At 49.6% G+C, this 18089-nt stretch overlaps 1 protein-coding gene across 8 annotated transcripts in view; it reads right to left on the reverse strand.

Annotated features, from left to right (window-relative positions):
* SLC39A11 (solute carrier family 39 member 11) overlaps nucleotides 1-18089 on the reverse strand; it is a 590263-nt gene that overhangs the window by 449140 nt on the left and 123034 nt on the right. For 7 of the 8 annotated variants that reach the window (XR_004619757.1, XM_034641028.1, XM_034641031.1 and 4 more), the window contains exon 5: nucleotides 12049-12190. Coding sequence is in view for 7 of the 8 variants with exons in the window: in XM_034641028.1 (XP_034496919.1) it covers nucleotides 12049-12190 (142 nt within the window). In the remaining variant the exon portion in view is untranslated. The remainder of the gene's footprint in view (nucleotides 1-12048; nucleotides 12191-18089) is intronic. The other variant, XM_034641030.1, reaches the window with a different exon arrangement.

Here is an 18089-nt window from a genome sequence, read left to right on the forward strand (position 1 = left end):
GGTCTCCTCCCTACAAAACAGTTAAGACAGATGTTCTGAGGATGATGGGTTGGGGTTGGGGGGAAGAGGGGTCATCACGTGAGGGGCCAAATAAATCAGAGGTGAGTAGCTACTTCAGAACACCTAGACGGACATCATGGAAACCCCTAGAAGAACTGTGACCTGATTTCGAGCCACCATTTCTATTCAATTCAAAATTTTTTTCAAATACTGAAATGTTACATTTTAAGTTTAAAGGCGCATCTCTGTTTCTTAAGGGAGAGGAAAACTGGTATCAGGGCCCTTTGCTAGTCAAGGCAGATGACTCATCTTCCCCTGGACCCCTCCGGTAGGGTCCCGGGGGTCTTGGAACCCTTGGGAGCCGTGGATTTCATTTCTGTTAAGCTCCCTACAGATCAAAGGATAATTAGTAATTGGGTCAAAGAAGACACGGTGCTGTGAAGATAAGACCCATTTCCGCATTTAATGCGAGGTACTCTAGAGTCCCATCCTGGGCAAGGCGGCACGCTTGTCTGCCTCCACATGCCCAGGGAGAGGTGACGGAAATATCTCTGATTTTTGCACACCTAACTTAAAAGGGGAATGAGGGTGGGAGGGAGAACAGAGCCCCCGCAGCTCCCTGCTACAGCTCTCCTCACCAGACTTTCAGAGTGCAAGTCTGCGGTTAAAACGCCCAGTCCTGCTGCTCAAGTCCTGTGATCAAACCCTGCCTCTGAGCAGCCTTCTGCATTCAGAATTTTAAACAAGCTTTTGGAGCCCCATGACATCCCATTAGCAGGATGGCGGGGAAGCCAGGAGGGCTCATTAGTTCTGGGAGAGCCGTTTCAATCTGGTTCTGGTTGTAGCCCTTCCGGCTCCCCCACTTTGGTGTTAAACAGCGCGCCTCCCCAAGGCCTCACTCCCTGCACCCAATCCTGAAAACTGGCTGAGCGGCAGGACCCTGTGATCCAATCACTAGCAAAACTCGGCTCTGAAGTCTCTCGGTCAGCTAAGGATCCCGTTAGTTGCCGGCGTGGAGCCTACCCTCGTCCCCACTGCTCTCTTCCAGGCCGAGACCGGGAGAGAGTGCAAAGGGGAGAAACATGGTACTCTTAGACTCCTCAGGGTGAATAGTGTTGGATCATAAGACCCGCAAAGAGAGAGAATTAATATGGCAAGGCTTTACCCCCTGGCTGCAGCAGACACACAAGCAGCAAGCCCATTCTGACACAAGTAGGGCCGGATGATGGGCGGGTTGAAGCATTGTCACCCAGAAAGGACGCTAAGCAGGACGACTCCAAGGAGAGGCTTGCTCTCCATAATAAACCTCAAGGGTAGGGTCTAGACTCTCACGGGGCTCCACCCCAAACATAGGGCAGGGACCCTAACAAACAGATCGGGCCGAGATGCGTTTAATTAGCACTGCAAGCTAATGGGCTTCCGCTCTGCAAAGCCAACCCCAAGCAAAGGCCTGGGGGAGAACTTCACCCAGATCTGATTCTCCGGAAAGAGGGGCGGGTGGAATCTGCCCACGTGGCTCTCCAGACACAGAGGGAAGTGAGTGCCTCTGAAGAGCCTTTCCAACTGCTGCGGCTCCGGGGAAGGGCTGTGCTGGGGCCAAGGCCGCAGAGCCGGAGAGGACTCCCCAATGTCTGCCCCTACTGAGAGCAAAGGAGGGGCTGGCCTCAGAGAGAGAGGAAGAAAGGGAGGGGACGGAGGAGATGAGCACGGGTATGGTCACAAAAAGAAGTTCCAAGGGTGAGATCCGAAGAGGTGAGCGTGAGACACCGGCAGAGAAGAGACGAGATGAAACCAGACAAGGGGAGCCGTCCTTGTGTTAACCAGGCTCAGAGGTACTGCTGGACTGCGGGAAAGGAGGGGAGAGGTTACCATGGCAACACTGAGCAGAAAGAGCAGGCCGGGTAGCTGAGCCCAGAGAAGGCACCTGCAGCCCCTGATAGCCACTCCAACGCTGCCCCTGCTAACCGGTGAGGCTGCGGGGTGGCCGGTGCCTGCGCTCCCACTCGCCAACTCCAGGACCTCGGCCACAGGCCACTGCCCCAGACTTGCAGGTCCCACGAGCCCAACGGGCAGAGGGGTCCTTGGTAGGCTCAGGGACAGACGAGGAATCTTGGAGCAGGAAGGGGGCCTCAGCAAGTTACTCAGCCCAAACTTCCACACTGCACAGTGAGCCCCTCTATAACTTCCCAGACCACTGGTCACCTAGCCTGTACTCAAATCTTTCCAGTGATGGGCAGCTCAGCCCTCTACACTGTTCCGGTGCTTACCACTTCAACTTTCCTTCTCTGAGCTAAGACACTGTGCTGTGTCCTGGGCAGAGAAAAAGGGAAGATAAGCAAGGTCCATTCTCATGCCAATGAACCATGAGTCCAGGTTACTACCACACCCCCTGACTCTACCCCCTTGCTCTTCAACACACACACACACACACACACACACACACACACAGAGGTTCTCTCCTCCTCACTTCCCAGTTCTCTAATTTTTCACATCTATCTTATGGCATATTTTTCCTTAACCACACATTTATGCTTCTTGAATTTCTTTAGGGATTTCCTTTTCCTAGGAAAAACCTCCTCTTCCAGCTCAGGGACAATCCGTTCTTTTCCAGTGTGGCCACTCCATCCCTGAGTTGGCCCAAATGTAAATACCGCACATCTGTCTGAGCACCTTGAGGGCCTTAGAGACCCGAACGTGCTCAGTGACTGCAGAATACAAACACAAACTGAAAGCTTTCTGTACTTTTTAATATGGGCAGCAAAATCGACAATCTGGGCCAAAAAAAGATCCCACATCCAGGCACCCTGAGCCCCGGCCATTTGAGCAGCTGTCCTTCTAGAATAACAACGACTGATATTCACCGAGGGCACACAAAACACTAAAGCACTATTCTAAGCACTTTACACATATCATCCTCGCCTAGCTTCACAGCTGCTCCGTGAGGTAATTACTGTCACCCCCATTTTGGAGAGAGAAACTGAGGGGGGAAAGGTTATGAAAGTTGCCCAACATCTACTGCTAAGGGGTGGAGTCAGAATTCAAATCCAGTCCCACTGCAGTACCTATTTTCTGACCCATTCAACTCTGTATCATTTCTGTATTGTGACATCTCTTAGGAACCTGGTGACTTTTCAAATATGTATGCTTTCATCTACCATAATCCTATAGATAACACCATACTTAATGGTGAAAGACTGAATGCTTTCTCCCTAAGATTAGGAATAAGGCAAGAATGTCTACTCTCACCACTCCTATTCAACAGTGTACTAGAAGTCTTGGCCAGTGCAAGTAAGACAAGAAAAAAAAATACAAGGCATACAGATTGGAAGTAATAAAACAGCCACTATTCACAGATAAGGCATAGAATTCCCAAGGAATCAAAAAAACAACAAAACAAAACAAAACAAAAAACCTCTTAGACCTAATAAATGAGTTTAGCCAGGTTGCAGGAACAAGACAAACACACAAGAATAAATTATATTTCTGTAAAATAGCCGTGAACAATCAGAAGTCAAAATTTAAAATACAGTATCACTTATAATAGCACCATAAAAGGAAATACTCAGGTATAAACCTAACCAAACAAGTGTAGGATATATATGCAGCAAACCACAAAATGCTGATAAAAGAAATCCAAGACAACTTAAATAAATAGAGAGGTATACCATGTTCATGAAATAGAAGACCAATACTAGCAAGATGTCAATTTCCCCCAAACTGATTTATAGAGTCAATGCAATCACAACCAAAAGCCCATCAGGACTTTTTGTAGATTTTAACAAGCTGATTCTAAAATTGGCATATAAAGGCAAAGGAATAATCAAAAGAATTTTGAAAAAGAACAAAGTGGGAGAACACATAGTATCTGATTTTGAGATGTACAATAAAGCTACCATAATTAAGAGAGGGTGATATTGGTAAAAGAATAAGCACATAAACTAAAGAAGCAGAATGCAGAGTCCAAAAATAGACCCATACAAATATGGTCAATTAATTTTTTTTACAAAAGCACAAAGTCAATTCAATGGAGAAAGGTCAGTCTTTCCAATACATAGTGCTCCAACAATGGAACATCTATATGGAAAAAGCTGAACCTCAAAGTGTACCCCACTCCTTATCTAAAAATAAATAACTCAAAATGAAGGGCTCTGTGTGGGAGCACCAAGGACATATTCAAGACCCACTTATGGGACTGTTAGAAGCTTCCATATGTTTCATTAAACCATATTAAAAGGCCCATTGGTTTTCCAAGAAGATTTGAATCTCCTTGAGTGCTCAATGTCTCCTAATTGTTTTTGTATGTACAACAGGAGCATCCTTACTGGAAAGAACATAATCAATGGTTACTAGGGTTGACTTGAGCAAACCTTACCAAGGCTTTCTGAGGATTGGTGCTGTGAAATCATGAGGGGTGCCCTGATCTGCTCCAAAAGACAGCAGACTTCTGGCCTACTGTACCTAAGAGTTGCAAGAGACATTGTACGCATCCTCTCCTGCCATCCCCGCTGAATGCCTCTGCCTCCCCTACCAGCTGATGATTAGTTTGGGATAATCAAGGAGTCAAGGAGCCCTGGGAATTAGTTCTGTCTGGGTGATCAAGTAGGAAGTCCCTGGCACATCCCTTAATAGCTCCCGCTCCAAAATGCTACAACCCTTGAGATCATGTTTCATTGAGACAACTGATTTAGTTTTAAGACACTTGGAGCTATTTTCTTTCTCCAGCCCTAGGAGGGGAAACGCACTAGAGAGAAGAACGGAGAACAAAATACCATAATGCGTACAACACGAATAAGAGAAGGCAGGTCAGACAAACCGTGCGTGCTAACAAAGGACGCCTGGGACGAATGGAGCACATCAAAGACTCCTTTTCTTTAAGGCAGGATTGCACTGACACCATCCCGGATGCTAGAGCTGTTGGTGTTGACTACACGAATTCAAACCCTACTCCTCCCGCTCCCCAGCAGCCCCTGCCTTATCTAAGGCTGCCTGTCTCAGTGAGTGGCACCTCCCAGTTCTGGGGGCTCACAACCAGCTTCCATTCCTTCTTAGGCACTTTCCTTAATGGGTCCAAGGAAAAGATAAATAAACAATGGCGATGGGCGTGAATACATGGAGGGACTCCTAAAGATCTTAAATACTTGAAACCGAAGTGCTACCCTGTGCTTCTCCAGCTTAAGGGGCTTCTGCAAAAAAATCCCATCCGAAAAACAAAACACAACAGTCTGAAGGGAGCCCAGGTTGCGTGACTTCTTGGCAGCAGCCCCCTCCATCTCCGGGTAATAAAAGCCTGGCAGGAATATCCTAACAGGGGGCTGGCACTGCCCAAGCCACTTGTCTGCTCTGTGTCCCAAAAGCACATTAAAAACACATTTCCCAGTGTAATGGACTTATGAGCTGAAATGAATGTGTCAGAACTCTTATAAATATGATAGAACCTGCTAGCCCAGCAAATGTTAAATTTTGCATAAGGAGACAGTATCCCTAACTCCTCAGCAGACAATGAATATTTCAAAGAGTCCCGGCAGCTGCTCTATGGGCTCCTGATGAATTAAATGGGGTTTTATTACTGTCAGGATTAGCCTCCTTTTGTCTCCTCCCGTTTTCTCCCACCTCCCTCACTTGTGCATGACACACAGGCCCCTCCAGACTAACCAAGTTCCTGGAGCCCAGTCATGGAAAGATCAGAGGAGGGGACCAGTCAGCGTCCTGGGTTGAGAAGTGTCCCCCCAAAATTCCACATCCACCCAGAACCTCCGAATGCAAACTTACTTGGAAATAGAGATGGAATGGCAGGTGTCATTAGTTAAGAGATGGTCATACTGGATGAGGTTGAGTCCTAAATCCCACAATCGGTGTCTTTACAAGAGAAGGAAGAGGGGGATCAGACACAGACACACAAGGAACGAGGCCACGTACTGATAACAGCGGTAGAGCCCGGAGGGGTGCAGCCACAAGCCAAGGAACGCCAGAGCCGCCAGCAGTTCTCAGAGTCAAGGAAGGCTCCTCCCCCAGAGCCTTCAGGGAGAGCGTGGCCCTGCTGACAAGAATTTCAGACTTCGGTCTCCAGATCTGTGAGAGTATAAATTTCTGTGGTTTGAAGCCACCAGTTTGCAGTACGACGTTATGGCAGCCCTAGCAAATGAACACTGTCAGGAGAGGACGTCTACAAGTTTGCTTGTGCATTCGTATTGATCTCCCCCAAAGATACCTGGGCCTATCATTTTGCGGGATAGCTAGCTTTGTCCCGCCCCCTTAATTTCATCAGCATAGGCAGTGCACCTGCCAGCAGCCTTCCACCATCAGACTTCAAATCACCTGACCTACTTTCTTGGCGCTGACCCTGAGGACATTTTCAGCTTCCTTCAGCCCTGCTCCGTACCCCTTTCTCTGCGTCCCAGCCCCTCCGGCTATGAGACCAACAGACGAGGAGGCAGAAATATGGTGAGAGGATCTAAAAAACAGAAGGAAACCAGGAGAACCCTGTTCTCTTGCCACCTGGTATTCCTTTAGGCTGACTACTACCCACAGGGAGACGACTTTAAAAAATTGTGAAGCGCGGCTATGGGCGGAACTGCGTGCCCCTCAAATGCCTATGTTGAAGCCTTAACCCCCAGAACGTCGCTGGATTTGGAGATAGGATCTTTCAAGAGGTAATTAGGTGGAAATGAGGTCATTAGGGTGGGCCCCTAATCCCACCTAACCGGTAAGGAGAGAGAAGGACACTGCACGCACAGAGGGGAGTCTTCGTGAGGTCCCAGGGAGAAAGCAGCCACCTACAAAAACCAAGGAGGGGGCCAGAGAGGACACCAGTCCAGCCGACACCTCGACCTTAGACTTCCAGCCTCTGGAACTGGGGGGAAATACGTTTCTGTTGTTTAAGCCACCCAGCCTGTGGGACTTTGTTATGGCAGCCCGAATAGATTTATCCAAACCGCCTCTAAGTCCAGGCCTTCTGAAATTGCACACGCCCCAGATGACTGCCTCGCTTGGGAAAAGGCAACACAGAAGGGAGAAGTGCAACTTGGGTGTTCAACATCAGGTGAAACATGATGCCTTCCAGAAGCACAAGAATCTATAAAATGTATGCACCTAATAATGTGCCCAGGAGCTGGGACATGTGAACTGTCGCTCGCCCCACCCACGCAGAGCCCTGGCCAAGGGGGTATTTCTGTGTGACTTCCTTCTTTTATTCCACAACCACAATGCCAAGCGCTCCTGGTGATTGTTTTTATTGAACACTCTGCTCTTCGTCCTTCTGCAAAACGTTTTCCTACTTCCCTGTATTAAGACGTGGCGCATTTTAATAGCCCCAGCGCTGTTGCCGTGGGTTGGCAGGTTTGGCTCATTCCCAACCTTTTAATGAAGAAACCCAGGTTACAGGCCCTAGTCCGGAAGGGAGGTGGCAATGCCAGGACCTGCCTATTTTCCAGGCCCCAGACGACTCTCCCTTAGGCCAGGAGAGGACTTTCAAGTGTCCCCTCACCAACCAGTTACTGGGGGGAAAAGAAAGAGTCTAATTGCTAAAACCACATGCCAAGACATTAAATTTACATTAAAAACGGTGACGTTGTTCTTTCATCTTTAGCGATCTTACTGATCAAAAGTCAAAGTTACCAAGAAACCTTTCATAACAAACCTGAACATGTGATTTTAGAGACCTGATTCCAAAGAAACATTCAGACTCTCTCCTAGGGGCTAGCTCTGACTCCTGATAGATTTCAGTGGACTAAATTTGACTCTCAGTATTGGTGACAGAAGGAGCATCTCCTTCAAGGAGGACTCTAAAAGTTAGAAGAGATGAAAGAAGAAAGAAGCGATCGTCACAGGAGCTTGGAAGCTGTTTAAATAAGTCCTCTCTGCCTCCCTAGGATTAGGCCACCGCAAGGAATTTCAGTGCCAAGGAAAACTAGCAGTTGGGAGTGGAACACACGCAGATGGGCTTACAGAGATAACAGGCAGCTGTCTTCCGAGAGGCCATTTCTCCCTGCACACTGCCCTCCCTGGGTCCCCCACCTCTATCGAAAAATAGAATTTTCCAAAGATCAACCGGCTTGAAAATCCACCTAGTATGTTCATCACCCAGCTAGAGAATCTGTCCCCGGTTAGAATGCAAACGCCTGAGTACCACACCGTGGACTGTTGGATACCTCGGTGCGTGGCAGTTGTAGCCAATCTTTTCCCGGAGGCGCCTAAGGGAGGATGTTTAACTGGGAAAATAGGGGAGAGCCCAAGGTTAAAAGGGGACAGTAGGATACCTGGAGGAAAACAGAGGGTGTCCTGAGGAAGGACAAAGGCATCGGAGAACACCCGGATTCCATTCTGGGTCTGAATGGGCAAGCCCCCCTGGGTGCCGATCTGGGGGTCAGGCACGTGGGAACCTTGAGTCAGAAGAGGCAAATCCTCTCCCCCAAGCTCAGTTCTGTCTCCACAGGGGGATACGACCCAGCAAGTCAGTAGCATAACCAAAAAAGGAATTCGAGATGTAGGTAACAGCAAATAAATGTTGCCGACAGGCTGGTGACGGCAGCTCGTGCAAAACCTAGAACCCACTGAACACCAGGTCTGCATTGGTTTCATTTTGCAAAACACAGCTTCTAATAGGCCAGGCTGTCTAGTTAGAATTATTCCTGCCAGGCGAGTTCTCCTATTATAAAAGAACAGGACGTTAAGGAAAAATCTGTTTCTAACTAGAGTTTCTCATAGCTTATGCTTTCCTGACTCAAGTCCCCATTCACTTACCCTTCGACAAGCTTTGGAAAGGTTTACGCAAGATAAACAGGTGCCACTTCATAACTAAATAATTCCCCAAATTAAATCCACCTCTTTCCCTACCGGAAAATAATGCGTCCTCCTGTTCCTTCCACAGATACACAGAATTACAGATGATTCTCCATCTGCCATGCTAATGGGTCAGTGGGAAAAAAAAAACAAAACAAAACCTCACTCTTGAAGAGTTCCAACATCCTCCCTCAGAACAAACAACAGATTGAAACGGGCAGTTAAAGAATGGACTGATTCACTTTTTACTACCTTTCTTGAACCTAGAGGGAATGCTAGTAAAAAAATAAAAATAAAAATAGAAGTCCAACTGGGCAGCTGAATGGGGAAGGTTGAGGCAAAACAAAAAACAAAAAAACAAAACAAAAAAAACACCAATATCTAGATGAACACCAGGGTCACAGAGCCATCTGAAGTGTGATGGATGTTATAGACCTTTGGCTTCTAAAAACACATATTATTTTGCATAAAATGTCAAGAGATACATGAACCCTTTGGTGCCTATTCATGGACCCCAGAGTATAGAACCTCTGGCCTAATTTCTAGAATTTACTCATCAATATATCTGCCCACAGAGAGGTACCTATAAAAAGGCTCTCTGCCACGTTCTTTATAAAAGCATACAGTGCCATTAAGAGGGGATTAATTAAGATCATGGCCAATAACAAGAATGGGATGAATCTATGAGCACCCCAGGAAACAAAGGCCAAAAATGTGTTTTCGCCGAAAAACCCAAAGTAAGAAACATTGGGCCAAGCAGGACTGTATGAACACAATATTTCTAAAAGGGCACACAAGGAACTAGAAACAGTGTGTGTGCCTGAGTTGCAAGCCTGGACCATAAAGGGTTTGAAGTTGGAAGAAAAATTGCTTTTCTATTTTTAATCCATGTTATTACTTTTTTAATTAAAAGAAAACTAGTTGGAGAGAGATAAATAAATGGCTGAACCGAGAGAGAGAGAGAGAGAGAGAGAGAGACTGATGGTTTTAAAAGAACTTCTGGTCTCGCTAAGCCCCAAAATATCCCCAGCCTTGAGAATAGTTGATATCGTAAAACATTTGGCACAAAGACATAAATAGGAAAGTATCTCATAAATGCTTCCCCCAGCTCGGTGGGGCTGCCGCCGCTCAGAACAACTGAACCTCTCCCACAGTGTGGCTTTCCTGGCTTTTCCTCTCACTGAACCAATTATGGAACGTTATAATAGCAGCACCAATATTATTTTTTAAAGGATGATGTTATTCACTAAATACCCATTAAACTGATCTTGCTCCATTTACAGCCCACGGAAGGGCAAATCCAGATGGCTCAAATAATGCATCTTTGGGCTCCAATCTGCATGCGGCCGGTCAGCAAACAGCCATTATCAGCTTTAGAGTCTTGAATTGCCTGACACCCACAGGTGTGTCCAGGTGAGCAGAAGAGCGACATTTCTGGAGATGGCTGGGCTCCCTCCGGCTCGGCAGACCACCTCTGTGCTCTCACAAGGGATCTCTGCCTTTGCATCTGACCAGTTAGTGATGGCGACTGAGGGTAGCCTGGTCACAGGTTGTGCCTAGGTCTTTGTTCCTCAGAAGAGGACAGGCCTGCATCTCCCCCCGACACAGCTCCCCACTCACCCCTTCACCCCGGGTTGCCAAGAAGATCCAAGAGTCCTGGGGGGCTCTCCTGCAGAGCCAACTCCCACTGGCCCTATGTTCTCCTGGCCCCACTGGACGAGGTCTATCTAAGGGACTACCACTGTTTCAATCTTTTTTGATTGACAGGCTCTGAACCTTTCCCCCCTCGCCCCCCATGGCTTGAACATTAAAAAAAAAATGGGATAGAATAAAATCTGGCCTCCTTTTTCATCTGAGAGAAGGCTCAGAATCAGAACTTTATTATAAAGCCTTCAGAGGGGTATGCATCATATAGCTAGTAAGGGGTGACAGAAGCCTTCTGTCTCTGTGTTCCCATGGTTTGGCATGGCGCACGACAAGCTTTCCTGGAGGGCGGGACTCCGTCCTGGCCTCTAGAAAACTCCTGACTCTCCAATAGAAGGGGAACAGCAGGAAACACCCAAGTTGCTCTGATTGGAGTAGGAATGGCACGTGTGATCGGAGGCAGGCGGCAGGATGCTGGTGCTGACCCTCTCCTACGGGGGCTGACGTTAGATGAGTCTGCAGTTCCTGATTACAACCCACTGGGAAGGTGTAAGAGGCAGTGAGGATCGAAGAAATTCGAGTTCTGCACGAATAATGCATGCCGGACGTGGTGGGAACACAGATCGACGAGAATGGGCATCGCTGAAACTTCTGCACATTTATTCCCCCTGAGGTCTAGGGAGTGCCTTAGCCTACACGTGGTGAGAAGATCAAATTCAAATGCCAGCACGGAAATGGGAAAGGACTCTCCTCCCTTGAATCACTAATGCGAAGACGGTGACCAGGCGCCAGTCTGTTACTCCCTGATTCACCGAGAGAGAACCTTGTGCAAGGGACGAGGCACCCCATTCTCGGCATCTTTTCCCTGGTTTTAGCCCCAAGTCCATGGTCTATGGAGGAAGTGGGAGGGCAGGGGGCATACACTTCACAGCCTGGGACTTCAATAAATTCAAAGGGAAAGAAAGGCATCCACCTCTCCTTATGCTAACTGGCCAGATGCCCTGAATGAGCACGCGATGATGAGACAAGGAGGGGCAGCCTTCCCCGGAGACTGGAAAACCATGTACCCCTCTTCCAGTGCACCCTCTGCTCCTTTTCGGGGGGCCACAGCCTGGCTGCACCTCCCCGGCGGAGATTAGCCACTGCAAGGTGCGCCCTCTCGGGGAGTGCATTCCCTCTACCTTAAGAGAAAAGGTCTTTGGGGGCTTTCTGGCTCCCAACTGAATCAGTGAGAGACACAGCCACAGTTTCCCAGGTGCATCAAAAAGAGGAAAGTCGTGTGGATGGAAAGGAGCATTTGGGGTCGGTCAGACAGCAGGAGATGGAGGGAAAATGCTAGGTGCTGTAACCCAAATCAGCCCAGGCCCATCAGAGGGGTCCCAGTGCACTTGGCCCAGCTGGAAAGACAAAGAGAAGGCCCTGTGAGCTCCTGTGCGGTAAGCAGGTGGTTTGGAGAGCGACAGGAACGAAAGGCACGGGGCCAGACACCGGTTCGGCCCCATGCCACGGTGGGGTAAGTCACATGCACGGACAGGACAGAACATCAGCCCTTTCCCTTGTCCTTCCTCTGCCACCAGGCCCGAGCCTAGGCTGCCTGACTCAGCCCAAGGTCTGCAGGGAGCTTGCCTGGAAGAAGCCCAGCTCTACCTATCCGGATGGAAAGTTCACTCTCAGGGAAGAACAGCCCGGGACCCTCAGTGTCAGACTTCTTCATTGACGCAGGGGCGAAGTTCAGTGCCAGGGCCGTCGGGGGGTCTTCTGCGGCACCCTGAAACAAGAAACAGTGATGTCACTGCAACACCCCCACCACCTTCACTCCGCAGACCCTTCCAGCTCTGAGCCGCCCAGGGCAGCCAGCTGGTCTCTCCCAAAAGCGCCAGGGCTGGCTCACAAGGAAGACCATGAGCTTTCTGGTTGTAGAGCTTCGGGGTGACAAAAACCCTGGGATCTGAGGATCGATCACTGCTGATCCTAGAAATGGGAAGAACATGCACTGGGAAAGAGGGGGGCCCCAGCCCATACCTCATCACCACAGGGTGAAGGGCACAAGGGACTCAGATCCCGAACAGTCCCAAGAAGGCTATGTGGCAGGTTCTCTCGGACGGCAGCCTTGCTACAGGAACAAGGTCAACATTTCTTAGGAACTGACCCCCTTCATGTTTCTCATGAGAGCCAAAGGAGAAGCGGTCCAAACAGAAGCATCCCAAAAGAAGGAAAGAGTGCCAGTTACAGGGACCCAACAAACTTGGAGTTAAGTCCAGATAGACCTTAAGACGGCCATGTCACCCTTGTGCTTTGCCCAGCTAGTTAATGTGACTGTCTCTGCATTAACTAGGCAAAATCTTGATTTTGAGCCCCAGGTTTATGTAACTAGTACTTAGAGACTGCCAACTTTGCAGCTCCTTGGTGAACAAGACAAAGTCACAGCCTGTCATGGGGCCTACATCCTAGTAGGAATAGATAAATGAATCCATAAGGGGGCCAAAGGCATCCGTGGAAACCCCTCCAACCCCGCCGACAGCTTACAAATGCACAGGATCCTGATGGGAAGGAGGAAAATGGGTAAGCACCCCCAAAAGGGCTTTCCTCCTCCACCTTCATCCAAACACGCTGATGCCAGTCGCTAAGGCAAGGTGAGTCGAATCATCTCGATGGGGGAAAAAAACCAAAAAACCCCCACCAAGATATTTTTTGAAATCCAGGCAAAAATAGTTCCAAACAGAAGTTTCCATCTAAAATACGTGTATCTAATATGGGAGAGAAGACTGATCGATGCTGATTTGATCATTGAAATGCATCCATTTATAAGCAACTACTAAAATTCTTGGTTAAGCTTCTTTCATGAAGGTGTCTCATCAAAGTTATACTTGGCTGTGTCTTACACACACACACGCACACACACGCACACATGCACACGTGACCTTGTTTTCCACTGTCACTGTGGATCAGGAGTACAAAGAGAATCTAATAATTCCGATATTTTAATTCATCATTTCTTTCCAATGACATGTTGAAAATGAAAACATAAGCCCCTCCTCTCATGTCTTCCCATTTGTCCAATACATCAATATTGTCCTAATCATTCTACTAGCAATGTCCTCCATAACCCACTTTAAATAAGGATGGCGACACTTCACTGAACCTTGGTGTAAAAGGGGGGCAGAAAAGCCTCGAGGCTCTGTTTAAGCTTCCCTCGTTCCGGTCCTCGGGCCCCTTTAAAGAGTCCCAGGGACTGCAGAATCTATCCTGCTCTGTCCCTGGGAGCAGCACCGAGAGGGGCGGCCTGTCACACCGTATCACGGTCGAGGCTGGCGCTACAGACAGACGGAATCGCGGGGACAGAAGGGACTTTGAGAGGGCCAGTCTCTCCCCCTGCAGAAACTCCCTCTCAGCACCCCCGGGGTGACAGCTGGTATCTGCGCTGTGCCCTGGGCCATCGAGTCACAGCTCTTCGTGTATGTGCTTTAATTATTTCTAACTCTCTGCCTCACGCTGACATCTGAGGAATTCCTGTAGCAAGAAAAGATGGGTTTCACCATGAGAATGTGTCGGCTGACTTTCCTTCATCTTCCTTCATAATGTGATTTTTTATCATGCGATTGATGCACAAGTGGGGAAAGGACATGGAAAGAGGCCCACTTCATTACAGCGGAAATGCCACGGCATTCAGACCCCCGATGCTGCTTATTTAGGCCATTTAGCAAAGTGCGGCTTGGAGAGAACCGGTCTTCGCTGAGAACAGGGGTTTTCAGCCTGGGTGATTTGGCCCCCCCCAGGGGACACTGGCAACCGGCACTTTTTTGTGCAGGGGTGGAGGAGAGGAATGGTCTTGGCATCTAACAGGCAGAAGCCAGGGGAGCAGCTAAACACCCTAACTGCACAGGACAGCCCCCTCCCCCCCAAAGAATGATGCAGCCAAATGTCACCAGACCAAGGCTGACGAACACTGCTTTTGAACGATTTAGGATGGTTAGGGCCCCAAAGCTCCCCGTGTTGCTGGTGATGCTGGAAACTCACAGACCCTCTTTTTACCGTGAAGGTAAGAATTTTGCCACTTTTTCTAGGAAGCCTGCCTGCTTTCGTGTACCTGGCAAACTCTTATGCAGAGACTACCATGTCCCAGAACTATCCCAGGTGCTGGCAAAATGAAATCAGCCAAGTCCCCTGTCCTCATGAATCTTGAGTTCTCCTTCCAGAGACAGACAACAAAGTAACAATAAATGCAAAACAGAATGCCAGGAAGTGATAAGGCAGGAAGAAACGGGAATCCCAGCCAAGTTAGCCCGGCGGTGTTCCCAGCAGAGCTGGATGCACCCTGGGTTTCAGGGTTGGTGGAGGCTTTGTTCCAGCACCGGACAGGTGTGCTAGCTGGCTGGGAAATGTTAAGGATGGGGCACTCCCCTCCAGATAAGAGGTGGAGGGAGGCCTCTCTGAGACCATGGCATTTGAGCAAAGACCTGGAAGTAAGGGAAGGAGCCACACTGCTTTCTGAAGACCATGTTTCCGGCAAGGCAAGCACCCCTCTGCCCCGCCATCTCCTTTCACCATTTTATCCCACCTCCAACTAACTTAAAGGCTGTCCTTCTAAAAGCTAGACAAGGACCCAGCACATCCCACCCGTCCTGGCCTCCTCCCGTGCGCCCCACCCCACACCTCGCCTGGGAACAGTGGTGCAGCAGGAGAGCTGCGGGGCGCGCCCACAGAGTGAAGCCCAGGATCGCTTCCGCACCCCATGCCTGGCAACACTCCCACATACGTCTCTGAGCCCAGACACCAGCAGGCCTCCCAGCACTCCTTCCACACTCCCTTCTGGGATTCTCAACATCCCCCCACCCTCCCCACTCAACTGCTGATGAGGACAACAGAAATAGAAATACATCCCTCGGAATTTCAAGGAATGGCCCCCGCGGGAGATGCCAGTGCTGCTTTGGTGGCTTGATCATCATGCCCATGAAGATGGGGGAAAAGTCAGGAAGCACCTGTGGGACCATCCTGCAGGGCTGACCGCACCCCACGCTCCCTGGAGCCCCAACTGCTCCCCAAGCGAGTGCACAGACTGCAGGTGGAGGGGGCGCTGCCTTGAACACAGCCTTGGCCTTTGTGCCGTGCCCAAGACCCCAGGGAGAGAGTCCTTCTCTACATCCTCCTCTTGCTTTGCTGACAGCAGCACAGCCCTCTTTCCTTGTTATCACTGCCTTACATTTCTGGGGCTTCTCTGTTCTTTGCAATCTTCTGCAAAGCTTTTCCAATCGTGCTCCCCACTCGATCCTTGCCGGCCCTGCGAGGACAGCAAGGTGACAGCATGAGCCCTTCCAGGGCAGACATCTGACTAAGGCAAGCTGCTCTTAATTCTCCACCTGCAGCCCGGAGAGCCAGCTCAGCCACGCATCAGTGGGGGATGGGTCTGCCACTTTCAGTCGGGCTCCAGGGTTGCTGTGTCACCAAATGTCAAGGTGCCAGACAAGCAGGCTCCTTATCAAAGTACAAATCGTGATTTTCTTCTGCACCACTCCCTCCCCCCAAGTCCTCCTCCAGCTCTTCCCCACCCCTACCCACCCCTCCAAATCCAGCGTGGTCCCGAAAGCAAGGGAGGGGGCTGCTGGGAGGCACCAGGCAACACCACCCAGGGCCACAGAACTTGAGACTGCTGTCTTCTTGCGACAGAATTATTATTAATTATTATTATTATTATTAATGTCTCAGAGCAAGTGTGGTTCAGAACAAACAAAGCCATTTCCACCCACTCGGGAAGGGCTGTGCAAAGGGGCCCGAGCTGGAGCGTAATTAACACTTTCCAGAAGCCAAAGAGAAAGAATGGAGAGGAAAGGCAATAAGGAAGAAATAAAATGGGGGGGAGGGCAGAGGCAAGCAGCCCCCCCAGGATGTCTTACATGAAAACATAAACGCTTCAGAAAGTAATGCATACACCTCCTCTAAGAAATACAATCTGGGTCAGGGCTTGCGGTCCCAGGCACGAGGGGGAGAACCGCTGCTCACTGAAGTTTCTAGAGCCCCAGAGAAATGAGTCCCACAAGGAAAAGCCTAGAGGACAGCCAGGAGAATGCAGCCACGTCCAGATGAAGAAGTCTATAAGGGCGAACAGAAGCCCCCTGCCAAAGCACACTGGACACAGGCCACTAGAAGCCAAAGCACTGCGGGACCCCAAACTCACTGCAAGCAGTTTGATGCGTTTGCTCCAAGTCTCAATGGCCAACTTCCACATGTTCACCTGCCTCTGGCTCTTCTCCTACTCGGATGTCAATTACTATGAGTAACTGTCAGGGCAGGGCAGAGCTGACCAACCTCTGATACTCACGGGCACGCTGCCAGCCATGTTCAGGCTGGGGGGCTCTGGGATGACTCTGACACCCCCCAACCCCGCAGAGTGCGGGCTCTTTAACTGAGCTTGGCCAGCAGGTCAGAGTTCTCTAATGAGGGGTGAAGGGAAAGGTCAGAGGATTAACTGGTGCCCCTGCCAGCCACCGAGCCACAGGTGAAGCGAGGCAAGGGTACACCCCAATGGAGAAGGGACGCGGGTCCGAGCGGGGCCGCAGCCCCTCCCCTGGGGACTCAGGACGAGCTGATGCTAGGGAAGGTGCCTGGAGCCCCTGTGGGCTGTGCCTCCTCCCCCGCCCAGCCTCTGCCTCCCATCATCCCCACTTAACCCAGACACACAAGGTGACGATAAATAATTGATGCTGTTTTTATTACCGGGAAATTGCAATAATAATGACACTCGTAACACAATCTTAAATTATTCCACATAATGGAAAAAAAATTAAATGTCGCCCCTGATCACTAGCCAGAATAGGGATGACACTTACATAATAGATGACCTTCTCTCCTAGGGAGCCCAGCAGCAGCCTGCTGCCCAGGGCCTAGCTGGCCTACGATGACAAGCGGCTGGCCTCAAAGCAAACAGGGACACAGAGCGGTGTAGACACGGAGGCATAAGGTACAATCCCGCCTCAGGCTCTCTCAGGCAGGACGCTGCCCTCTTTCTTACCTGTTTCCCTATATGTTCAGCAATCATGGGTCATAACCAGGAGCCTTACAGACAAGGAAAAGCACAGCTCAAAGAACCTGGCCCCCCTGGTTTACCCAGCCCGAGGAAACTAGGATTGCACCTCTAACTCAGCCTACGTCCCCTCTCCCTGTGGCAACACAGCATCCAATCAATGGCCAGCAAAGCAGACTTTCAAGCTTCTAATTGTTCAATACTGGATACTTTAAAAACTTGGGCTGAGGAAGGCAGAGCTCCCTCCTCCAGGAAGCCTTCTTGGATAGACCCAACCTAGTTTGGATCAGAAATGCCTCCCTCTCTGTGGTCCCTGGACATCCCACACGTGCTTCTGTCACCACATTTACCAAACGGCACACGGTATCTTCCAGCATCCTTGGCTACCTCAAAACCGTGGGATTCTCAAAGCAGGCGTGCTGTCTTCTGGCTCTTCTGTCGGGGCTCAGTGCAGTGTCAGTGTTCACTAACCCCGTTAATTTCCAGGAATGAACAATACCCCCAAACCTCCAAAATGAGAGAGGAAATGTTGAGAGGAAATGTTGCATAACATACAACACAAAGACCCAGGTGACCACAAAACCTTTAGGCCTTGAGAAAGAAGGAAGGAGGGATTCGTGCAGAATGGGAAAGCAAAGGCTTCGGAGTA

This window comes from Ailuropoda melanoleuca, chromosome 13, assembly GCF_002007445.2.
Source record: "Ailuropoda melanoleuca isolate Jingjing chromosome 13, ASM200744v2, whole genome shotgun sequence".
Lineage (NCBI taxonomy): Eukaryota > Metazoa > Chordata > Mammalia > Carnivora > Ursidae > Ailuropoda > Ailuropoda melanoleuca.